Below are 27,235 nucleotides of genomic sequence, written 5' to 3'. Positions count from 1 at the left end.
GTCAAGTACTTGTAGGTACCTACTTAATATCTACATAGTTACATTAGGTATTTTAAAAATGCATGTTGCATTCCCATTCAATGTGAAGTGTACCTAGGTACCTATTTGCCATTTGATGAGTATGAAAGGCTTGTGGTGAATGTCAGATAACTTCATAAGATACAATAAAAATTGTGAATAGGTATTATTTTTATGTATCTACAAACATACTTGTCTCCTTTGGCAAGGTGAAATGAACTTGGTAAATATTAAATAGTGATGGCAACACGATGGCAATGTAACATAATATAATTATTGACACTAACTATGAGTGAATGCGTACAGCACATTGATATCAATATTGCATCATTTCATACCTAATGCATGTAACTAGTTATAAAAAAATATAACTATTCACCACACAACACCGCACGCAATTCAATGAACTATGCCATATTCGATTTTTAGTAACTAATAGCTCCATCAAACAGTTTGAGTTTGAAAATAATAGTTTTTTCTTATTTTTACCAATAATATTTCATCAGACATTGGTATAGACCAGACCAAATAAATCTAGATCAAATAAAAATAAAGAAAACACTGCAATATCATAAAATATTATAAAAAAATCTACTCATCCTGATTTAAAATTTAAACCGAAATGTTGACAGGACAAGATCATTTTATTATTGACAGGAGCTTAAGAAGTGATAAAAGTATTGCAAAAAATATTATATCAACAACTAGTTATCGATAACATTTCAATAGAATATACGTGCATCTTGCATGCAAAACAGATAAAGCTTAACAGAATCCTACATACGTAATAATATTATCTTGAATGCACATCTGTTGCACTTTCCGCCTGTATAGCTAGTAACTATGTATAGGTAGGGATATGTAGTATTGTTTACATGCTATTGGTGACGGAGAGGGCTAAGTCCATTAACTAGATGGAATCAGAAATTGGCTGATGATTTTTTGTTTACGGGCTTTATCAGTCATCGGTCAATGTTTTACTATTTTCTACTTCAGTGTCAAAGTGGATTAACTAACTAAATACTTAAATGTTATAAGATTATTGGTCTACCAGAAAAATAATCTAGAGTCAGTAAGACTGCTACAATTACTTTTTTAATCAGTTAAGAATGTTTTATTTTTTAATTAAGGAAAAATATTCAATGTAAATACTATTTATTTTTGCAAGTAACTAGTTGCTCAACTACTTAGTAAATTATTGTTTAATCAGCTTGTATTATCTATTTGAAATTAGGCTCGTATTAGACATAACTAGAGCAGACTAATGTGTGCTATGCCATAATTACCATATTTTACATTTAAATAACAAAGTACATTTTGTTTGTATGTTAATAGGTATGTAATGTTGGGTGAAGTTTTAACTTAAAAAAATAATATTGTCTGACGTATAGTAAAGTTACCTACCAACTAGGTACATATATGCAGTTTTTATCAGAAAAAAATAATCTTATCAGAAAAATTAAGATGCATCAGTAACTAAAGGTAATAAATTATGGAAACTTAACTTATATGCCTAGGTAACTACTTGACATTTTTTATTGTGCCTACATTTCTGTTTTTGTATTTTATAATAATTGGAAATAAAAGAAAGTGGGTAGTTATTTATCGAATTAGGTTTGCACTTGCGCGATAATAAATGAATGTTTCGAATTAATATTGTTGGTGTCTAGCGAATAGGATACAAAATTACAATTTAAGTAAGGTGTATAACTATATCGATACCTAATTGTTATGTTCTAAACAAATGAACAACACTGAGTCCTGTCACCTAGTTATGTCAACAAACGCCGCACGAGCGCATGCTAACTCAATATCAAAGGTCATCAGATGATAGTTGAAAAACCTATATTTATAACTTGAATTCAATAAACTCACCCATTCATCGTGTTGTGGCCTCCTTGCTCCGTGATTCTGTTACCGACTAGGCAGCCTGGAGTCTCAGACTTCTCTGTAACATGATGGTCTTCGACGTCTTCTAATATCGCCGCACGATCCGCATTCGTTTTATTCAACTTATCACTTGACAAACTCTTCGATCTATACCGGCCGTTTATTGGCGCCAAACTTTTATCTGTAAATGCACTAAAACTGTTCAATTTCGTGTCGTTTGCATATTTATCGCTAATTATATTAGATGACATTTCGAAGTCGTAATAAACTATGCGCGCACGTCAACACTAGCTCGTTGTCAATCACAGCTGCGACTCGACGACGCGGCACGACTGACGGTCTATGAAGTAAACCTAACGTTTTGCCGGACAAAACAATGGCGCGCGACCTACTGCGGGAGCACACTGCACTTCACTGTACTTGTAACTTCAAGTGGAATATTTAATTCGGTCGAATTATAGCGGCAGATCCGCGAAGTGAAAAAACGTTTTGTTTCAATGTCGGAATCGGAATCGTTCATCGGACTGAATGCGCAATGCATTGTGCGATTCACCGTGTGCAGTAGAGCTCATCTAGGACAATATGAAAAGTCACAACAAATACTAGATAGATAGGAAGTTTATTTTTTTATACAAAGAAGAAAACAGGAAGTTTATTGAATAAATAAATTGATACCTGCTGTGAGCTAATTTTAGCAATAATAAAAACAGCAACAGTCTATCTCCGGATGCGCGGGAAACAAAATAACGACTTTTGTTTTTTTTTCTTATGAAATTAATGCAAGGCGATTTTATACAATTTGGTTTTTTACTTCCAGCCAGCAATTAGGTCCATAAGCTAACAAGAATAAAATAAAAAACTGTAACTAAAATCTACGTCGCCTTTTTTCGTTTTAACTTGGGAATATTTTTTCTTCTAACAAAACACGGTTATTTTCATACTTAGTTTATTTTACAATTATTTTCAGATATCGGTAGTGACTTTACATTACGTACCTAACTTATTTAAAGTGTAATGTCGTAACACGTTATTCCGAGGCTGGACACTAACTTGACCTCAAAACTACGTGATCTGCTTTCAAACACTCGCACCACCACTGCACTGTCTAGGCAAACCACCATTTTTCCTAGTTGCTATATATTTTAATAAAACATGTACTTGTATTTATAGACTTTATTTTATTGTAGTATTTATAGAGCAATGAATAGAATTTATTGTAAAATACTACGGCCATTTCTCTTTAGGGTACCGTACGTAATACAAATGAAAAAAAATAAGGCTATTACATTGTAACTAGAATACTTTTACTAGGTACTTAGGTGGGTGGGTCCATTTGAATGTAGAAGTTTTAAGTTATCTATGTAAATACCTACCTTGTGTAAAGGGTTTAGTTAGCATAGCATAAGTAATTTAACAGCATAGTTTCAGCCACAAGATGTCCACAATGTCTACTGACTTCCAGATCGGCTAGTTGAAAAAGACTAGGGCCTTGAATGACTCGACAAACAGTTGGAAGGGACGTGTACCGGTGCACAAGCAATACAATTTTTTTAAAACAGATTTTTTTATAATTAAAAATGAATTTCCGTTGGATATTGTGTTTTAGTATTTCTACACTAAATTAAAAATCTGTTTTCGATTAATGATATTCCTACATAATACGTAGTAAACCAACTATACTTAATATTTTTATACTTCTTTACTAGAGCATTAATTCATTAAAAAAACGTGTTAGAACTTTAATTACGTTTACTGGTACCTACCTATTTACTATTTACATAATAATTATACGGTTTTTAGAAGTAATTGAATTTACATAATTAGTAAGTAAATATTTTATTTTCTTATCGACTAGGTACCTACGTGGTTTCATCAGTTTGCAGTCACATGTTTGCACTTCCATACATAGGTAAATGAATTGGTTAGATATACCCATATGTATCTATTGTATTCTATGGAAGTAGGTATGTAGAACAAGCATTTTTTAGTTCAATATACCAAAAATGTTTGTTGGAGTCCAAAACCAGAGACGATGAAGATATCTATAATAAAATTACCTAATTGTGATTGAAAACACCAAAGAAGTAGGAATGCGCTGAGCAGAAACTGGTGGAAGCAGATCTACCACTCCAGAATCCTGATACAAGGCTATTTATTAGGTAATTGTTATGTTTTTCAGCTTAATCACGTAACTATTGAGGAAGAACTCGTACGAAGCCCTCTGATCATTTCATATCAGAGGATTATTCCTAAGATGTAAGACAAGAGTAAAAGCTGATTGACCCAAGATCCTAGTCTAAAGTGGGAGAAAGACTTTTTTTTTTTTGAGGGGGGAAAATCATCCAATGACTTTTCTCGCCTTGGGTGAGGCGAGAGGGAGTGTCAGACTCTTACTGACTAAAAACCACCCCGTTCCTACACCTGCTTTTCGAACCGGAGCCCCAGTAAACCCGCTAGGTAGTCCACAGCTCCGGACTTAGAAAGACTTGTGACCACTTTTCCACATTTTTTCTTACGTTGTACAGGTTTACATTGTGTTTAGCAGTTTTGCAGACCTCGACAACTAAGTAGGCCAATGAAGTAATTGCATTAATTTAATTAGGTACTAGAATAACATCTCATAATTATCTTATTGGTCCTTGGTCAATCGAAGATTTTTATTATTGTGTTACATTTTATCGTTCATAGGAATCTATTATTGACAGATCGTTAAGACTTCGAGAGATACAGTGTAAACATGGAGTCTTTTTTTAAGGGGCTGAAATCATACAATGCCTTTTCCCGCCCTGGCTGAGCCTAGAGGGAGTGTCAGACTCTTACTGACTAAAAACCACCCCGTTCCTACTCCTGCTTTTCGAACCGGAGTCCCGGTAAACCCGCTAGGTAGTTCGCAGCTCCGGAAAACATGGAGTCTACCTTTACATCTTGCGCTACGATTAATGGAAGTCATTAGGAATTAAGGAGAGAGATATGGGAGGCATCTAATTTCGAATGACTATATTTACCTACTAAAATAAGTGTTATAAGAAAGTAATTTCATTCAATATTAGTCCTAATTAGGCTAATCAACGAAATAAATGAAAATAATGCAAACGTTTATATGTAAGTTTCCTATCGGTCATGTCCTAAAATTTCCTGTCTATATGATTGACCTGGTTACAAAATGAATAACTACATACATACGTACCAATTAAATATCTATTTTCTTTAGTCATTGAGAATATGTAATTTTTTACCTAATTATTTATTTTAAGTTTCTTTTAATATTTTTTTCCTTACCTACTTTTAAATAAAGACCTGCGCAACAACACCAAATATCAGCAGGTTCGATACAAATTCACATACGAGTAAGGCAGTGATTCCAGTTGGGTTTCCCAATTATCCAGCGCTAACGCGGCATAATAATTTACTCTTAAGTAACCTGTATATCCGGAGCTGCGGACTACCTAGCGGGTTTACCAGGGCTCCGGCTCGAAAAGTAGGAGAAGGAACGGGGTGGTTTTTAGTCAGTAAGAGTCTGACACTCCCTCTCGCCTCGCCCAAGGCGGGAGAAGTCATTGGATGATTTTCCCCCTCAAAAAAAAAGGTAACCTGTATAAGTAATTTATTCAGTGCTGAGTAAAATATTTTTACTACATATCTATCTTTAGCTCATTTACCTATTTTGTCTATCACTGCGAAAGATATTGATAAGCAACCAGTTAAATATAAACCTACATGAATATTAGCAACTTCAAATTATTTTCTCAAAACATCATTATTACACGAAAACTTATACTATTCCTAACATTTCCTTTATAAATTATTACATAACTATTACCAAATTGCGAATAGTTTATAATATGGTTGTTTAAGTATTTCCTTCCGTGTTAAATAGCCGTGTTACTTAAGTTATGGCTTATGATGAAATTGAGTCAAATGAGCAATTTTTGGGTTTATGGGGTTTAAGATAAAATCAGTATTATCTTTGTAGAGCGAGACTCTAATCTCTAATCTACTTACTGTTACTACTGTACGAATATATCTGTATCATTATGTGTCTATATGTGTTGATAAAGACGCTTTACAATGTCTGAATGTAAGATGCATTTTTATAGTGGTGCTACATTTAAATGGGAATTTCACAAAGAGGGAAGTAAATTAAATTATTACAAGAATTTTTTTTTTCTCTCGACTAAGAGTCCTAGCAAAACTAAACGTAACCAGGATGACCAATCAACCAAAGTAAAATACAAATCTCCCCAAAAGGTTAACGCATTGTGTAAATTTTTCCCCGCCATAAAAAGCCCTTAGGGATACTATAGGATCCGGTGCTGCGAACTACCTAACTAGTGGGTTTACCGGGGCTCCGGCTCGAAAAGCGGGAGTAGGAATAGGGTGGTTTTTAGTCACTAAGAATCTGACACTCGCACTCGGCGTCGCCCAAGGCAGGGCAAATCATTAGATGACTTTCCCCTATAAAAAAGGGATACTATGGTGGAGCGAAAACATAGTGAGAAAGACCTACTGAATGGCATCAAGCACCTCAGATAAAAAACAAACATGGATAAGAAGAAATGCTTAATTGTATCATCACAATACACAAACAACATCAATACAAAGACATTGTTACCTATGAGTCCCATAGTCTCAGTTGACTGATGAACCACAGCATGTTTTTGTAAAACCATGGTCGGTGCAAGGCGACGTTTTTAGTGCCGGTTGCCGGTCAGATTGTTTTTATCATTTGCGGTTACAATAAAAGATAATGGAACGAATTAATTGGGTCTAGTGGCATTTTGTTGGTTTGTTGGTACGTACGATAATGTATGTAGGATTTGATAACTAAATAACACTTGCATAATATTGTTATGATGACTCCATGATGCAGCGAGGGTTCGATGAATCGTTTCATCACCTGTGTCTGTGTCTTGTACAGATTGTTTCGCCAGTTTAAAAATATCATAATATTTTTCCGCCGGTACTTCAACTCCTTGGGGTTTTGGCAGAACTTATTTTCTTATCTTCACTCAATGAAGTAATTGAATGAGAGATTAGATGGAATGCCAACTAATCTCTTTTCCAAGTTATCTCGAAAAAAGTAAATGCTAGCGATCTCGTACAAAATTCATAGAAAAGAAAAGTATAGTTTTTGAAATTTAGTTAAAAGTATTGAATTTGACAATTTAGAAACTACCGTATTAGAACTTTTGCATAATTTAATGTCTTATCCCCGTCCCACTACATAGAAACTGTCCTTGAACTTAAATTAGGGTCTTCCTCCATCAATCATATTTCTAGAACAATCGTTAGTCATTCACTGTCAGATGTTTTGGAGTGTCGAGGCCACGGTCAGTCAACTGTAACCTTTGCCTTACAAAACATACGAGACATCAGGCATCCTCCATAAGTCCATGGTAACTAATAATTTTCCTCCATTAACTTCTTTCTATAATTTATCCACGTACAGTATTTATATTTAGAAATATACTAAGCGTTTAATGATTTCCTATAATTAAAATATTAATGGCTTACATGACCATTACGTTCACACAACTTCACACCAACCTGTATAGCCTGCAAGATGTATTTTCTTAAAGAAAATAATTGCACACGATTTTTGTTTTGCTTCCAGACCATATTCCAAATTACTTGCACTAACAAAGCAATTATGTCTTCGTTATACATTTTCCTATGAAGTCACTAAGTACCTTTTCTTTCATAACTTTTATTGCACTCGAACAATAACAATAAAACAAAAACCTTGCAGATGCACTTTAAATCATCGGTTTATCGTTAAATGACATTTGCTATGATAATCATTTGTCCTCGTTATCAAGATGTCTCGACACGTCATCGTCACGCCTTCGACCTCTATATGAAGCACACGTCCTCACGCATCTACTCCATACGTAAGTAGAACCACTAACACAATACATCAGAAGAACCATTTTGATGGTAGACTCACACATAGTGTCTTTATGTAAGTATACATAAAGTCATGTAGATAAAAGTCAAGTGATTTATTAATCATTACTTTATTCTATTCAAATACTTATAATGGTTCTTTTTTTGCGTAGATTAACACTTCTTAGATGAATGAAGTTCAGTTTTCTATTTCACAATTCGCATTTAGTAGTGATAGGTATCTCATACATGTTTAGTGCATACGGTGCCAGACAATGGTAAACCTTATTGTATACAATATTAGTAACACAAATGGTAGTGGAAGTATGTCAAGTTCATCTATGGGTTATTGTCTACTCTTTAGGAAAAATTACATCTATACATATAATAAGTTAAGTCATGGTTCTTCTGAAACCAATACGTCGACTGTTGCATGTATCCACGCACGCACCGTAGCGAGTCACCCGCACAGCTACCTAATAAATTACTATTCGTAATCAATCACTTGAATAACTACAATGAAACTGGTTTACTGGTACTACTAGTACTGCACCAGTCTACTCCTGTACCTTTAGGAGAAAACGTGTTATGCTACAAAACTTGAATAATAATGTTCATGTGATGTGGCAAGTATGGCTTGTTGTTATATCATTCTTAAGGGTTTGCCAGACCAGAACCAGACCCGTGCGTACGGCGCATCGCGTTCTGCGAGCGCCTTCAAGAGCCATCCGACTATCACAGTTGGAGCTGAGTAGGACTGATGCCGGAAAGCACTCCCTCTTGCCTCGCCTAAAACGGGAGAAGTAATCGGATGATATTCCCCCTTTAAAAATAGAGTTAGAGAAAGGCATGGTTCTAAACTGTTTTAACTAACTCTTGACTGAAGACATTGAAATATTGCGTGTAAGTATTACGTTTCAACAAAATCGATTCAGTAGTTTCCTTGGCCTTCGGTTGTTCTTTCTTTGATCCTTGACCGTTATATAGAGTCTAGAGAATTTAATAATGTTATGATTAAATTCTTATAATAACTATCGTGAGACATACTAAAGCCGCAGCCTAAAGGCTACATAGGCAGGCTGCGCGACGTCGCCGCGTTTGCGCACGCATGTTGAAGAGTCTCTGTGACTCGTAACTAGTAGAGCTTTTCTCTATTAATGTACGTGAGTAAACCTTTAAGCTTTTAGTTAATTACAAAATTCGTGAGAAACTACAAACTACACAAATGTTCTGACAATAACAAATCACACAACAAAACACTGTAATGTTATCATTCCACAGTGTTGTTGACGGTTACTAGTCTTCTGGCTGCTATTGTTGGCTGCGTGGCGCCTGCGCAAACCAATTTCCCTGAAACACACAAGCACGACACCTGGTGTTCTGGTGTTGTATCGAAACTGTAGCCTTGTTTGTTAACACGCATACTGCGTCTCATTAACGATGTACGTAGAAATTTGAACATAATACTTATAATATAATCGCCATACATGTTAATTGTAATAAGATACAGATATACCTGTTGTCTCTAAACTTGAATATACATATGTCCTTCTTGTCATTTATTTTACACTAGTGACCCGCCCCAGCTTCGCATGGGTGCCTGATAAAACTCTTGAACCACTCTATCTATTAAAAAAAACGCATCAAAATCCGTTGCGTAGTTTTTAAGATTTAAGCATACCAAGGGCCATAGGGACAGAGAAAGCGACTTTGTTTTATACTATGCAGTGAAGACACATTTTATTATTATTTATTCTCTTTCTGGAAAGAGGATCGATTTTTATTTAATGGTATCTTTTTTTATTTAAAAATCTAGGCATATTTACAAAAATAATAAGGTGTTATTTTTATGAGTTAGTATTAAAGTTTATAAAGATACATCATATAGAACATATTATAGGTAAACATAAACACTCATGAACTACCAAGAATAAGTACAAGCAGCACCCGGAACTCATGTCGCCCATGGTAACTCACTGGGTAATTGTGTCATCTTGATTACAATCGTTACGACTATTTACTAACAACCTGTACTTGTGTGTTCGTTACGTGAATACATAACATTATATACATAACATGTACGGGAGTGATAAATATGTAAGAATAGAATTTAACAAGTACTGTTAATTAGAGCTTTCATGGTTGGAAATTGAATTCAAAATGGAGAAGGTAGTTCAGACCATTGTATCTTCTTTCCTATATTTGGTCTTATAAATCTTATTTTATATACTATTAAATTATGACAATATTAAACTATGACAATATTCCTACTATATGTATGTATAAAGCTGAAAGGTTTGTTTATTTATTTGTTTATACATGCTAATCTCGGCAACTACTGGTCCGAATTTAATAATTATTTTTGCTGTCGGATAGTCAATTTATCGAGGAAGATTATATAAGCTATAAAACATCACGCCACGACCAAAAGGAGCCGAGCGGAAATAAATAAAGCATAGTTCTTGTGTGTCGAAAGAAATAGATGAGAGACATAACATCAGAACCTAGAAGCTGTCACAGCCGTACGACAGTCAAAAGACAAAGTGCGGTTTGAACAGCATACATAATAGAAGGGCCCAAAAGAAATCGCCCCTAGTAATTATAATGTACACCATATTTAATTGTTATACAATATAATCTATTTGGCTGTGTGGAAAGGAAAGTGTTTGCGTAACCCTTGGTCAGTGTGTCTCATTGTTATGCTACTATTGTTAATGCATGCTGGTCTGACCCACTCGCTGTTCTACATTTAATTTTAATTCCAGCCAGTATTACTTGCTATGTGTCAAAAATGAAATATTTTTAATCTGTGCTATATTTGACGTTTATTTGACAGCTCGTGAGGATGGTAGCGCCATCTACTGATGCCATGGTATAGTGGTTTCTGTGGTTAGTCCATTTTGTTACGTGAGAGAATGTTACCGGTCGTTAATTTAAGTAATAAATACTGTTGAAAATGTTGATATTATGGTACCTAATGAGATAATATCGTTTTTTAATTTGTCAGAAGCATTAATGGGATTCAGATGAATTAGAAATATTATCATAACCATAAAAGTAAAAGCTACTTAGTAATCGAGTTAGTTATTATCCCGGTAAACCCGTTAGATAGTCCGCAGTTCCGGATAAACCAAAGCCTTGAATTAGTTAAATAGGCTCTCCTGTCATGAAGCGTCGTAGTTATAGTAGTAGTTATAGTACTATAACCAACCTACAAAATAATAAGACTAAAAACCTTGTCTGGTAGGCTGAGTGGTACCAGGCCGAGACAATGATCATGAACTACTTCTGCCTAAAGAAAGATAATCCATGTTTAGAAACCATCAGACTGTGACTAAGTCAAAGCAATAAATAAAAACAAAACGTTTCCTGTTCCGACATCGCCATTTTGTTTTTGTTCCGAAGTTATTTTTTCTATTTCCTGTAAGTAGTTAGAGGTTTTCAATTAGATATTAAGAAAAAAATAATTGTTCCAGTACTTATAGGTATTCTTCGATTTTATTATTAGGTCTCGAGTAGGCTCCTTCGGTTCTTCTAAATAAAAACATTTGCTATAATTTCGGCGCTTGATAAGCGATGAGAAACGTAGGCGCAGTTAAAAAGGTTTCTAATATTTGGTAATAAGCTTCCATGGGCCTACCTAATGGAAATAGAAAGCTGATGTGCTTTAAGTAAAAGTGTATGTCAATTGTGTCATATGGTCACATCCTTTGACTCAAAGGCCAGTTTGTGGACACCTCATTTCATAAAATACTAATGTGTTGTGTTGCCTGCAGATGAGAAAAACTTAGATAGGTCAATGTTTGGTAACTTCGGTAAGTTCTTATCACGTAATGTACCAACTATGTTGAAGTTATTAATATAAATAATTTAAATCTAAAGGCCATGGAATTTACTGCATGGTGAATAATGAGTAACTAACAGACAGCTACACAATTCAAGCAATGAAACATGAATTACAAGTGCCTGCCAGAAACCTACGAGCAATAAGACCTTACGTGTATCACTCACGGCATTTAATAATAATTACATACTAGATATTGAGACACGAGAAAATTAAGAAAATTGTTTTAATTTACACGTGTCATATTGCACATATAAGAATATTGAATTGATTAATGAAATTAGTTTATTATTTTACAAAATATTTATGAGAGATATCTTGTTTCATAACTCAAGAATCAAGATTATGATAATTAGTTAAATAAAATTAAATGTATGTTGGCATAAAGCAAAAACCAAAAAGTCATTCGTTGAAATAATTCAAGTTATTATACAAGTTCTCTTATAATAACGCCTACTCATTAACGAATCGCAATGCATTTTAAATTAGCAACACACTAAACTTCTTATTCCAGGCTCTACTCCAAAATACTTTAAACTAATTCTCACATTTCAAATTGACATCCCTACATCTTTGACTAATAGAACATTACCGTATTACATGTCCATCAGGAAGACTACCAATACCAAGTAAGTCCTGAGTCACCAAGTTACACCATGGGTGAACTTGGCCTGATTGTGTGTCCTCGCCCTTGTCGATACCTCGAAGGTCAGGCCAATTGTCCCTAATATAGTCCACGGGCAGCGGCAGGATGCGCTGTGAATATTTACGACGTCCTTTTACATGTAAATTGTTAAGTATTGAATTAAATAGCTGGTTTCTTGTTAATTAATTTACCTAGTATGTACATATACTTAGATAGAAGTTAATGATTATTGTATTAATTATAGCATCTCTTTATGTGATTTTAACCGATATGATGTAATGCCAACATGCATTAAGCAAGCGTGGTGATTATTGCTCAAACCTTTTCTGTGCGAGAAGAGGCCTTTTAAGTAGTAGTGGCTTATTGTGGGTTGTTGATGTATGCGTGATGTGATGTTATAGAAATGTCACCATTTAATTTATATTGTATTGTGCAGGACATAGGACACAGCCTATAAATGTCTGGATCATTGAAGGGAAGAATATCTTGAAAGCTCAGTCTAATATTCCTAAAATAATTTATGTACAAAATCGTTATTAAGGAATAATTTTATTTAAGTAATCATTAAATGTCTCTGAGTGCGGCAGTAAGAATAGAAAAAGAAAATGATCATACTTTGCAAAACGTCCTTAGTTCTTATGAAATATTGCAAACAAAGTAGGTATAATATAATAAGTATTGGAATCACACCACTGCGGTCATCGACCTCAGTCAATGAGACACAGGATGATGAAGGCGGAAATCTCAGTTAGACCACTCGTGTTAACTTTAAACTATACTCTTTGAAATACAAGGAGAAATCCTTGAAAGCTGCTACGTATTATCTAGCTAATTTGAACCCTGTGTCGGGTAAAACAATTGCATTAAGAAGCAAAAATCAAAACAGAAAATCTACAACATTGAGCCACCATTTCTGTATAACAAAAATAGATGATCTTAACCAGATTACATATACCAATTATCTGTTTATCTATATACAACGTTTTATTTTAAGTTCAAGGAAATATAATCAACTTAATTAATATGATTGATAAAATACGATATCAGATTACACGTAATGACGACAATTTTCTTTAAACACATTCTGCACAACAACGTAATATTACGAAATAACGATGTTTAAATCTTATCACGGGGAAAAACTTGACCATTTCTCAGAGTTGGCTGAAACTTTTAAAAGAAGAAAGAGGAAAATTATAAAATAAAATAATTTATTCAAACAAAAACATATCTATAAAAATTAAAAGTCGTCAAAAACAAAACAACTGTTCGGGTTATTTGTGAGTGAGCCAGGAGCGCAGGAGTTTGATACCAATGACCACGGCGACGGTGCACATGGTGATCTTAAGACCAGTTTTTACGGTTATCTGCGACTTCCACCTGGACAGCGGACCGTCACTAAGGAACGTCGGCCAATCAGTAGCCACGATGTCGTCATACGTCTGCGCTTGCGGTCGCAAACACCCCAATAAATGTAAGTACGCTGTGTGACCAGCTTCTAACGCCGCCGCCACATCCCCGTCCGCGAACACGTCAAGCGCTCCCCATTCTAAAAACTTTGGACTCCCTTCAGTCATCAACCTGTGTAACGAAGTGTAGTCGCCACAACGAGGTATATATACATCAGCTATTAGGGTCTCTCTATAACTCACTGGGTTGGCTGCTTCTTCACCAAACAATTTCACTAGCTGCTCCACGACAGCCGTTTTGGATTCATGTCCATTATCATTTTCTCGCATCATCAAATAACCGATTAATCCACAGTACTTCTCTAAGCTCCCCGTAGCCGACATTCTTGGCCTTTCCATCGCCCAAATGATTGGTCCACACATACTAAATATGTCCCCGCTGTATCCTTGTTTACTCCAAAAATTGTCCTTGTATAGTATATTAAATTTTTTGGCATAGCCTGGTTGTAAATCCTTGGTTATTTCTATGTGTTTTTCAGACATTAATCGATCTTCGACGTGAATATTATGTAATTGCTCAGGTCGTAACGCCATCGCTAGTAAATTGCAAGTGTAAGTAATTTCACCCTTTAAAGTTTCTAGAATGACCTGTTCCGAATACGTGCGGATTTGCTTAATAGATTTAGTTTCCATCGTAATGTCAGCTATACTTTGTTGAAGTTTACTGGAAAGACGTTTTCTACAATGGCCTAATAATTTTTCTCTGAACCTCGTGTTCAGTCCGCCGAGGTGGTTCTTGGTGCTACTCGTTCTGTAACACTGGTGGAGGTAGAAGAGAAGGGATACTCTCTTAGCTGGAGCTCCACAGACCAATCTTACTATAATTCTCATTATTTCCCTTGAAGTTGAAAAAAGAAGCGTCTCGCAAATATTTTTCTCCATCGTGGTCCGGTCGTAGTACAGTAACACTTTCCTCTCTTGGTCTAGATTCACTTTATTTGTTTGAAACAGCTCAATCATGCATTGATCCAAAAACGTTTGATATTGATTTAGTTCAAACTTTTCTAAGAAACTCAAGTATTCAAAATCATGAAGGTTGTTCAAAAACTCTACAGTAGTACCGTTGGGATATTGGAAAAGCTTTTGTAATGGAATCCCTTCGTCTTGGTCTGATGATAAACTGGATGATTCTTTATCAAGTTCTGTTTTTATTTGATTTTCTGGATTGATAATGGACTTCGGTAGGGGTAATTTGAATTCTTTGGCGTATTGGAGGAGGTAAATCCTGGCTACGTTGTCTAGCAGCTGCCGGGCTGTGTAGTCATAGTACATGGTGTTAGTGCTTTCAGTGTCGGAGTCTGAGTCGCTGTGTTCTGTGAATGCCACATTGCATTTGGACTGGTAGTTGAAGGTGGAGCCGAGGTCCAGTACTACGATGTCCATGGAGTCTCCGAATTTCCTCTTGAGTTTGTGTGCCGCTACGATGCCTGGTAGCGTGCATCCTAGGACTATGACGTCAGCCTGAACACTAGTTTTGCCTCCTATGCCAAACTTCTTCACCATTTCCCACAATAACTATTTATTGAGATGATATAAAATAAACGGAATCCTATTTGAGTGACAGTTGCATTGACATTGACATTTGATAGGGTCTACTTTTTAATGACATAAATAATCAAAGGAGTTTACTTCGAAATCGTTGTTATACCAATACGTTCAATGTGATTTAAAAATATCTCAACCAAATCTCAACTTTATCTCATATGTTAGTATAATAATTCAGTTACTTCGAATCAATTTGCGGTTTTTGTATGACGTCTCAAATGAGATCATATTGTGCAAGCGGATTTAAAAGATTAAATCAGAGGTTATATATTTTACTCTTTTTGGACGTCGTCTGTTATTCCCCAGATTGGGGATGTACCTATTCACGACTTCTGACACTACACTAATACTGAGCTGAAAATCAATAACATTTGTCTTGAACTAGAAGATTCAAAATCCTTTAAACGCACCAGATATTCCTTAAATCCTGAACCACAAAAGGCCGGTAACGCACTTGTAACTTCTCTAGTGTTAAGTGTGTCCTCGGGCGACACCGATTGCTTACCATTAGGTTATCCATCTGGTCGTTTATTTAGGCTACATTATCAAGCATTAGCCTATTTAATTATCTGATCCGGAGCTGCGGACTACTTAAGGGGTTATCGGGGCTCCGGCTCGAAAAGCAGGAGAAGGCATTGGATGATTACCCCTCAAACAAAAGCCTTTTTACTTATGGTTGAATCTAAGTAAGTCGGCCCTTAAGAAGTGACGTGTGGTACAGAAACATCAAGGCAAGTATGCAAGTCCTTTATTGATTACCTCGTCTGTGCAAATACAGACATCTTCAACGTCACCAGTAACCAATTGATAGCGGTCACCAAACAGATAACGTACTATCTTATTTGTTTAATATTCGATTAGTACCCAAACATGTCTGGCTTGTAACATCATTTCATTCAAAGGCGATTAGTAACGGTTTCTATTTTTTTCAAATCTTTAAGAAATACTAGGCTTACATATTAGGCGTTTGAAGTTGTGCATGGGCGGCGCTGACTGCTAAATATTAGAGCGCCGAACGTAAGCTCGTTTTGATTTCGTAAAACGTAAAGCAATTTCGTATTAAGGGTAAATGTGACCCATCTATACGTTTGCCCCTATCCATAAAAAATACAAAATGATTTCAAAATGGTTGGGACATGTAAACCGTCTCCTCGTTTACCCCTATCCATATAAAATACAAAAAGATTTCAAAATGGCTAAACGAATATGTATGAGATTTGAGTCAGAAGCTTACTGTGGGGAAACCAAAATTGCGGTCCGTGAGTAAGTGTGATATGGTACGCCATTATTCGTATCCCTTTGTGAGCCTCTTTCACCTCTTTTTATTCTATTTTCCATAAAAAATGCCCATGCCAATCTTGCACTTCATTTGTATAGTTATTAGTGAAATAATTTGAACTCAAATGTAGTTGTGGGCAATACACAATGTCCTCGTAACATCGTTTACGTGTGAACGAGAGTTAGACATTGCGTTAAGTTGTGTAACTTTGTAATATTGTCAATTCATTGTTTGATTTGGAAGTAGATCATCTAGGTGTTGTTCATGATAATATAAAACACATTCGTACTAAAACCGTTTTTACACATAATAATACAATGAGCATTAAAAATTTTGCACTCACGAGATTGCGCCAGTGGTGCATAAGGTCCTCTTAGTTCAATTATAATTACATTATATATTCTGATATTATGTATAATACAAAGCTATTCACTAAATCCTAATTAAAACTAAAAGTTGGTCTCGGCATTGACCAGAAAGAGTCGTGCAATATTTGACGTGTATTATTTGATTTTTTGGCTATCAATGGCACTTTTTGTATTTAAAGTTACAGACCCCTTATCTTAAAACTAAATGATAACACTGACAGCTGCTATCACATTTCAATATTTAGCAACATTATGTTACAATTAGTTTGGCACATATCAATAAGTTCTTAGAACTCCATGAACCAGTTCTGTCATTCTGAATCGCAAGTTCTAACTGTACTGGTCACAGCATATCTCTAAACCATACATTTGACAGATACCAAACAGCAGCGCATCATTGCTTAACCTAAACCATCTCCAGCTCACCTGCCAAGCACGGAGACAGTAAAAGCCCATAGTCTGACAATGAAATCTTAAGGATTGATGACAATGAAATATTAGACGTTGCCCCACATTACTATTTTCTCCAGTGTCGTGGGTGCGTTTACAAACATACAAGTTAACATAGACATAACAACCAGACCTGAAACAACAATTTGTGGATCACACAAAGAGATCTTTTTTTTTTATTCGATAAAAACTAATGCTTGACTACAATCCCACCTGATGGTAAGTAGTGATGTAATCATTGATGGTGAGGTGCACTAGTTTCTTAAGAGCCTATTCACTCTAGACTTGAAGATACCCACAGTTGCTCAACAAACAACAAAACAGCAAGGACATATTTACATAAATTATTTTCTTAATTATTACATAAACATTGCAGTTTATTTAATTGACGTAAGATAAAGATAAAAAATATCTTAGAAAGCAAACAGAAAATATCTTAACGTCAAACTATTTTATATAATATTAAAACTACAAATAATCCAATAAATTATATTATTTAGCATGCAATGTAAAATTTATTCATAAACAATGTATGAAAATGATATGTAAAATTATTACGTTAAACTAGTTCAAGAACTTACTAGACGTGTTTATTAAAGTTGATAAAGAAAATCATAAAAATTTTGCACGCGCGTCTTTTACTTATAGTAAGCGGGTGCAAAAATTGCGATAAACTAGTCAAAGAACCAACAAGACTAGTTTAGAGTTTATTAAAGTTGATAAAGAAAATCGTAAAAATTTTGCACGCGCATCTTTTACTAAAGCGTGTGCAAAACTTATTTTAATTTTGATACCTTAAATAAAAGTTTGGTCAATTTTATCTCTTACCATAAACCGCCGACGTCATATCCTTAGACCTCTGTAGGTAAGACGTAGATGCCATAAACTATGAATAGCCCATGAGTGTCCACTGCTGGACTATGTATGAGGCCTCCTCTACACAAGAGGGTTTGCTATTATCACCAAATTTGGCTGGCGGAAGACCGTAATTAAAAATTTTCAAGGTTGAGAAAAATTTGGAATGTCTAGTAGGAGAGTCTTGTGTTCGTGGTGTGAGTGAGGTTACCGGAGGCCTAATTACCCCAACTTTTTCAATCCCTGAATCCCCAACAATATCTACTGAAATCCTTAATCCTCAAAGGCAAGCAAAGCACTTGTAACGGCTCTGTTGTTTCGAGCGGCCATTGGCGGCTCCGCTTACCATCAGGTGATCCGTCTACTCGTTTACCGTATTACCCGATAAAAATACAGTTTATTAAATAAGTTGTATATTTGACTTTCACCAATTACGCTACTAAACTTCAATACAATCAATATAAGTGCTAAGTAGAACCACGAGCTATTTCGATTTCAAAAGTAAGATTAAATCTAATCAAGAATACATTAGTCACTCCTTCTAATGGTGATACTAAAATACCATAACAGATACCGTTTTCACTAGTATAACTAATGATGTTGCTAATTAGTAAACATATAAACACATGTTTTATGATACAACTTATCGACAGATTAGATATACTAGTGTTTAAGACTTTGTTTTATAGCGCTAAAATAGTTTAGCTTTATCTTTTTATTAGTTCATGGACTTTTAACTCAGAATGTTGAACTTGGTACTTTGTGTGTGTTATTATATGTATATGCTATGTAACTATTATTCTCTGAAGGATTCGACTGAGATGGACTTACACAGGAACTTGAATCATACCGAAACAATACAGTTAAAAATTTGTTAAACTACTCGTAACTACGTTTGACATATGTAGTTTCATGTGTGATAACAAGCATATTTTTCATTCTATGTATATCAACAGGTGGTGTATATTTTTGTCAAATACTACTGAAAGTTTCCATTATGGATTGTTGTTCTAGATCGCTAACCGACCAATCTTTAGTCAGACGACTAATACTGAATCAGTTTAAAGTTAGCTTGGTTCCAATTAGACGGTCAACGACCCTGTCGCAGCGTAGCGCGGGAGTGCGGCAGTGTTACGAGGTTACGGTCACAATGATAACAAATAAATCATGTAAATATGAAAAAAATTGTTTATGAATACAACAAAGAATAGTGCAAAAAGTGGAGTTTCTACTACACTGAAATATTATTAAGTTAATCGATCCACAAACATGTATCTCATAAATTCGATAAAAAATATTATATAAGATTCGTATGGTAAATCATACGAAATCAAGTTGTTTAATTTAATAATAACAGCAATACAGTCGAAACTGTGAAATAGCTACATAATCAAGCCGTAAAAGTCGCATCTCCTTGTAAATTAAATACATAATTGTGAAATATTAAAGTAAAACATAAATCATACGAAGTCAAGTTGTTTAATTTAATAATAACAGCAATACAGTCGAAACTGGTAAGATACGTAAGCAAGCCCGAAAAACATAATAATGAATTTATTAGGCAGGTCTTTTTTATTAGTTCGTTGAATATTTTCTTGTGTAATAACACTCCCGTCTGTGTGTTGTATGAGCAATTAAGATCGTCCTTAGACCATTAACTCGCCAATAGCCTGTATCGCGTACGGATTACGATTAATTAATCATTGTTCAAGTGATTAGGAATTAGTGATTGGCATTTAATCGGTATTGTGTTTGTGATTGGGATTAGTTTTCTCTAATTAATGTTAAGATCTTTATAATAAAAAAACGTAGTATGATGATTTGATGATACAAATGTATTTGCATATTGCTCGTTGTTTTAAATGCTGTTAGCATGTCTGATGGGCATAAGATCCCAAGTTCGATTACTTGGTTTAGTAAAGCGTTATTCGATTTTATGCTTATAATAAATCAATCATGGCAAAACTACTGAACGGATATTGATGAAATTTGTCTGACAGGACATGAGCTGACTTGGGTGATAGGATATCTCTTTATCCCAGGACGAAGCTGCTGGCAGAAGCTAGTAAAATATTAACTTCGTCAAATGGAATTTATAAAAGTCAATGTACTAGATACTAGTTCACCTTGAACTTGAGCTATCCCTTTAGAGAACTAATTTTGTTTAGTCAGCAACAGCATCAGTTTATTAATAAGTATCTTGAATACTTATTTATAACACTCTAATCTAAATCTGTAATATCGGAACACCAACGATACTTAATCTAGGAGAAGAAACACGGGGTCCTTTTATCTTCGTATATAATCAGTTGGAGAGATAGTCATTATTACTAAAACTGTATTGTCACGCTGAATCAAACATATAATGTGTCAGTATGCTGCAATAGTTCTGTTATTTGCGTGATACTGATAATTTCCTGACTAATGCAAATATGCATTATCTAATACTAGGTTATACAATGCTTATAGTGTCGTGTGATGATGATAGATCTGTGGGAATTTTGTAGCACTTAAGGGTTTTTTTCTATCTCTTTGATTGAATATTAGTGTTATATTGTTCTTGTTAGGTTGTTGAACCAACCAAACAATGTAACCAAGTATTGTATTGTGAACCATTCAATAAAGCTCCAAATTGTTTAAAAAGAAATTAGTTATGTTAACTTTAATCTTTTCATGTAAGTAACAAAATCATCTGGTTGCAATCAAATATTAGATAATATTTCCACGTGCATTTTATCAATTTTTAACGAATTATACCTTCCTATATGTTACAAAACAATTAAAGATTCCGACTATTTTTACAAGAGATTATATAGATACTTTCAGATACAAGTCCAGAACTAGAATCTATTTATAATACAAGACAATGGTAACTGAACTCTTTGCAACATCGCGAGTAGGACATTGACCTACAAAGCAATCAGTTGAAAGATTGGACAGAGATACTGTAATAATTATCAATATGTATTACATAAATGTTATCAATACTAGTTTTATGATAGGTAATGAATTATCGTTTGTTGCATTTTTGAGCCAATTTCAATAATGTCAGATAAAATTGACGGTAGACTAACTGATGGAACTTTTGCGGTACTTTATAAAATATGTATTAGTTGAGCTAATAGAAACTTAATCAGACTTTGTTAATCAGAACTGCTGGAAAAAGCAGTAACCGCTATCTAACTGCCGCACTCAAAATTATTTAATGATTACTTAAACTAATCCGTAACGATTTTGTTCCGAAAACAATTGCTGAGAACTAGGTTAAGTAACAATTAAATGACTCTGAGTACGGGAGTCGTCTAAATGTAAATTACTGTGCCAAATGCATTTAATTATAGGCCAAGGTCACCAAACAATCCAAACATTATGCTGAAATCTATAGTGCTACCTGAAGTAACACTAACTATAACTATCTAATTCTTCTTGTTACACAACTATCAAAACTCTGTCCAAATGAATCTGTGATTGTGCTGTCACAGCAGCTGTGCTTTTTAGCAGGTATTTGGCCATCCTAGATTTGACATCGTCACTAACACTATCATTAAAACTTGAACTCCCACAAGTTCTAATAAAAGTGTTCCAGATTGATTTAGCTATCCCCTACTAAACAACACCATCTATAAACTATCCCCAACTAAACAAAACCATCTTTAAAACTTGACCTAGCAACGCAAAGGTCAAGAGGTCAAACTAATCATCTTCTAATGTCAACTAATTAGTGAAAGACAAATCTTGTACAAATGTGTTAACTCTAAGATAGTGATATCTCAGGGCATGGTGGCAACAGTGTCAGATAACACGCGCTGGCGCAAGTCCCGGCGCTCGCGCTGTGATGGCGACCAGTGGAATAGGAGTCGGAGCTACAACGTGCTCCGGCGCACGTACGCCACCCTCGGTGTTTGTGTACACTGTTATACGATACGGGATTTTGTAAATTGTCTTCTGGAAGTGTTTGAGAGGAGAGAAAATACTGTAAACATTTTAGTTTATCATCACAACGAGTTGGAATATGTTTCGTGAATAAAATAGTCTACCCTGTCTGATCATGATCAGTTAGAACAAGTGCACTGAAATAATGAAACAATTATTTCGTATTAAATTTGTTACAATTAGGTCCTAAAACATTTTAATGCGCTTTACAATCAATAAATATTAATTAGTAAAATTACAGTATAATAGATAACAAACATGAGAACAACATTCACAAATCAACCTTGTACTTTCTCGCAGCACGCGAAACAATGGAAACGTACTTTTATCTCGCATACAACGCGAAATGAGCGCGTTCCCATTCTAGCCGAGCCGGACGACTCGATTAGTCGACGATTCGCAATAAAATTCGCGATTATAACAACGTATGCGAATCATATGAAAGATCGACGGCCGCTGAGTAAAATTACTTTTTGTTGCTTTGAAACTTAATGCCGTTGCGTACGTCTAAGAAAAGACTTCAACGCGTTTTGTATTGTTTTAGTGAGAAACTGGATTTCTGAATATATTTGTTTTTTTATTATTGCATTGATGTGTCACTATTCTTTACTGTTGCTATGCAAGAGAAAGAGATAGATATAGTGTTTTATAACACTAGAGATGTTGTTTTAATTACCTTGAAGTAATTAATATTATTGCAAACGTCGCTTATTAAATAAAAAAATAAAGATTTCTAATGTCTTTTCTATTTATGTCCATAGTTTATGAAGCTTATGTGACTAATTAGAGTTGAGTACTTAGAATAGAAAGTTGTTAATACGTAGCATGTTAGGTAAAAGTGTGTTTAAACGTAAATAACAAAGTTTAGTTGTATACTAGCTTCTGTCAGAGGCTTCGCCCGCGTTTCCGTGAAAAGGCTTGGCTTATTTGTTATTTCAAGTAATAATCTGGGTAGATTCTTCCAAATTTTATCTCGACCCCTTCAGCCGTATTGACGTGAAGGAGTAACAAACATATCAACTTTCGCATTTATAATATCAGTAGAATTGCTAGGATTAAGATAAGATAAAATGAATAATGGATAGTTAAATAATACTAGATTGTATAATTAAGGAAATGTGTGATGATATAACAGTTTAATTGAAACAAATGGTTTGTTGATTGGACACGAACGTATTTAGTGCAGTTGTAGCAATTCCTAGACGTATGAGTATTTGCCGAATGCTTGCATTGTTGTACAAATTATTACACCATACTTTAGTTTTGTATTATATCTTAAATGACCTTAAAACTTTGTCAAAATTAGAAATAAATGTATTTTTGGAATTGTCAGATTTATTTAAATAAAATCTAACTAATAAATATTACATGAAATTAAAACTCAAGCAATAAGTAATAATTTAAAATTGTTCAACTTATAACTAACAATAAATATTTAAAAATATGTTTAATTATAATTGATATTCTCTAAAGCCTTTTGGTCTAATGTTTTTCTTTATTTCATTTATAACAATTATAACAATAACAATATACATTGTGTCTGAATGTGTTACATAAAAAAAAACAATTAACATAAAAAATATCATAACCATATTTAAAAAAAATGAATGAATGATTTGGCTTTAATTTTGAAAACATAAATGCATTTTTACAGAAAAAAAAGATATTACTGATATCCTACATATAAAGAAGTCAATTAAATATGGCAACTGTGCCATGTTGGTTTACAAAGGTCGCGTGTTCGGTCCTCGACCCGAACAAAGTATTATTATTCAACATCTTAGCAAGCACGATGCAATATTGTGCAATCTAAGCACTGTTTTACAGGACCAACTGCATAAAGTAAACTTCCGGAGACAAAACCTTCGTCAACTATTAACTGCACTTGCATTAAACGTGTTCATTAATAAAATATTTGCATATTAATCACATATCAGCCAAATGTCTAGTCCCCAAACCCTAGCACTAAAATCTAGGTATTTCTCAACCGCGGAAATCAAACCTGGGTCTTTCTGACCCGTCACGCGTTGTTTCATTAGTCGAGGTTAAAGGTATTTAATTAACTTGAAAATAATTTCGTTATATTGACATAACATCACGCATGGTATTCCCCTATAAAGAGGTCAACAGTTGTGTACCCAAATATACGCAACCTGTTGAGAAAATGTCAATGTGTATATTGCCTTTCTTAATTATTATCACAATAATACTAATAAATGTGAAAGTTTGTTTGTTACATGTTTTACTGCTAATGAAATTCCTAATACAGACTATTACATACAACTAGCTTCGCCTGCGTTCCCGTGAGATAAAAACCCGTATCCTATGACCCAAGTCAGCTCATACCCTGTCTGTATGTTACAGCCAAAGTAATAAATCTTGATATTATATATACTGTCTAGCAATTATATATAACGTCTACTCAATTTAGATAAAGTGATAAATTACACAAAATTAATCACATTAACTAGCAATTTTATATACTATCTTCGAAGACTTGGATAATGTAATAAAACCGGCAGCATGCAAACAAACATGCAGCATGCAGCAGGCAGGGTTTCTGTCATGGCTCCGGCGCTGCGGGCCTCCGGCGGCCCCACGCGTGCTAATCGTCGCAGACGGCTTTCGCTCACCACCGCAGCTTCGGCTTGTTGGCCGGCTTCGCCGGCCAGCCTCAGCCGCGGTGGCTCGCTAGCAGCCTCCTGCTCCTCAGCCCGCGGGCCGCCTCGGTCCTACGCGCCTACGCGATTTTAAATTACACTCTAGGGGTAGGACAAACAAGACTACGTGGAGTCGGTTTTGTAGCAATTCGGTTCTGTCACTAACTTTTTTTGCATAGCATATTAAATTTTTAACCAACATTATTATTTAATTGTTACAGAAACTATAGCAAATTAGTTTGATCGGAATTATGTATAGGGCACTACAAGTTCTCTACCACCATTTCCTACATAAGTTATTAGGTCTACTAACGTTATGCGAATGCCAAAACAAATTAGTCTTTTATCTTAAAGATTAATTTTTAATCTTACAAGTTATTCTTTCAAGTAAAAGTCTTGTGACATTTAGTGTTACACATGTATTATTACTTTGACTAACTTGGACTCCCTATTATGAATAATATCCAGATAAAGTGATTAATTTATTACATTGTCTAGTGAATTTGGCATTTATATACGATTATTCATAATAACCAGTCATTATGAATAATTGCTGTTTAATCACTCTGACTGTAACATGTATAACAAATTTCATCAAAATCCGTTAGGTAGTTTTTACGTGATTGACGCACAAACATCCAAACAGACAAACTTTCAACTCCACTCAGGACCGGGTGTCATGTGTATGACAGGATAAAATCCTATTGTGAAGTAACGTTCTTATAAAAAAAAAACTAAAACTAAAATATTTATTTCATACTTGCAGATTGACCCCGTACAAAACACTATTACATCACACTTTTAACTGTGCCCCCGTCACACGACTCTCGACTTAAAGTAAACAAATATACTCGCTAAGGATTTTACTTTCATTTGACATTATAATCATTAAGTAGTAGTAGTGCCTATAGCAAACTCAATGCATAATTATATGTATGTGAAATTTTATATTTTTTGTAATCTCATGTTGTTTAATTAAGCAAAAATGCAAGTTTGTTTCGATGTCCAAAGTTTTTGAGGGGAAGTTAATCCTCTACCAAGTCTTTAACACTTTAACTGCCAACGTTAAAATGGCGAAAGTCAAACCCCCGCTAGCGTTGAGCACAGGAGACTGACGTGGCGCTGTAAGGGGTTAATAAATCATCTTCCCAGCAGTGGTTCGCCTAAAAGGAGATGCGACCATAAATCTCAAGATAAAATCTAGCATCAATTCAAGTTCTCCGCATATGGTCTCAGACAGATTGCAATTACTCCACATTTGCAAAACAAATGCTACAAATGCACATCAAATAGAACTGACAGTTTAATATCTAAAACACGGAAGACGCGGTCACCCATCTATTTCCAAGCCTGGTTAATTGGTGCGTCACTTTAAATCATTTTCTGTAATAACAAGGTGACAATTTCACGCCTTTAAAGTCGTTTAAGTCGAGTAGGGTGGACGCCCCTGTACTCGGCCGACTAGTAAATTTCATTTATGTCTTATTCTTTCAGTCAGTCTTAATCACGCTGAAGTATATTTCTTGTAAAAATGTCGACTTGAAGAATGTCAAAATAAATTAACTTATTAAAAATTTGATAAATTAATTATATGTTTAGTGCACTTACCGCCGTACTCAGAGTCAAATAATGATAACTTAACCCGGTTCTTAGTGATTGTTTTCGTAACAAAATCGTTACTAAGGAATAGTTTAAGTAATCATTAAATATCTCTGAGTACGGCAGTATGTTACATTAGCCTAAAATTTATTGAACCTAATTGCACGTTCCAAAGTGTAGATTTTGTAATAAACGCGAAGACGAAGAAAACTAGTCATATGTCTTGAATGACGAAATTTATATGAACACGAGCAAAGAAAGAACGATGAAATAACAATAAGAATGTAACAAAGCGATACAAATGTAACATCCACACGCGACGTAATATAAAGTACTTTAGAACATTATGTCATCTATAATGTCACATGGCGATGAGTTTATTACATCTGCGCACATCGAAATAAAACAATAGAGAACATAGTATAAAATCCTTGAACTTTTTATACATTTCTCAGATCGCAACTCTGTAAGCATATGATGTATTCTCTCATCATCATATTAGTGTCAGTATTTTTTACTAGTGAACGTCAACCTCCACGATAGTATAAATTCGTATTTATACGAATATCCTAATCAGAATGTTCTCTGAAACTCGATGGATTTGCGTAGATCAGACTGATACTACGGAGGGCTTCACGGAAAAGCAGCGTGAAACAACGCTTTCGGTGTGTTTCTTCTTCTCGTTGAGATCGGTTTATATTTTTTAACGTGACTGTTGTGATACTGGTTAAGTGGTTAATCCAAAACTGGAGTATATAACAAGAGGTTCTCCTCTTTTTTCTCATTCCCAATT

At 34.7% G+C, this 27,235-nt stretch overlaps 2 protein-coding genes across 4 annotated transcripts in view; both read right to left on the bottom strand.

Annotated features, from left to right (window-relative positions):
- Positions 1-27,235, bottom strand: part of LOC118274039 (zinc transporter 2) — a 122,717-nt gene that overhangs the window by 20,968 nt on the left and 74,514 nt on the right. For 2 of the 3 annotated variants that reach the window (XM_035591388.2, XM_035591397.2), the window contains one exon: positions 1,894-2,089. In XM_035591388.2, coding sequence (XP_035447281.1) covers positions 1,894-2,089 — 196 coding nt within the window. Of the gene's footprint in view, positions 1-1,893; positions 2,320-27,235 lie in introns of those variants that run through there. The other variant, XM_035591379.2, reaches the window with a different exon arrangement.
- Positions 13,479-15,318, bottom strand: LOC118274021 (uncharacterized). Its single transcript, XM_035591356.2, has one exon. It carries the CDS (start codon positions 15,254-15,256, stop codon positions 13,559-13,561), a length of 1,698 nt encoding a protein of 565 aa, XP_035447249.1. The 5' UTR covers positions 15,257-15,318; the 3' UTR covers positions 13,479-13,558.

This window comes from Spodoptera frugiperda, chromosome 15 (genome assembly GCF_023101765.2).
Source record: "Spodoptera frugiperda isolate SF20-4 chromosome 15, AGI-APGP_CSIRO_Sfru_2.0, whole genome shotgun sequence".
Classification (NCBI taxonomy): domain Eukaryota; kingdom Metazoa; phylum Arthropoda; class Insecta; order Lepidoptera; family Noctuidae; genus Spodoptera; species Spodoptera frugiperda.
This window is presented reverse-complemented; position numbering and strand designations above follow the sequence as displayed.

Excerpts from the sequence above, each read along its gene's own strand:
- LOC118274021 (XM_035591356.2), bottom strand. The coding sequence starts at position 15,256 with ATGGTGAAGAAGTTTGGCATAGGAGGCAAAACTAGTGTTCAGGCTGAC.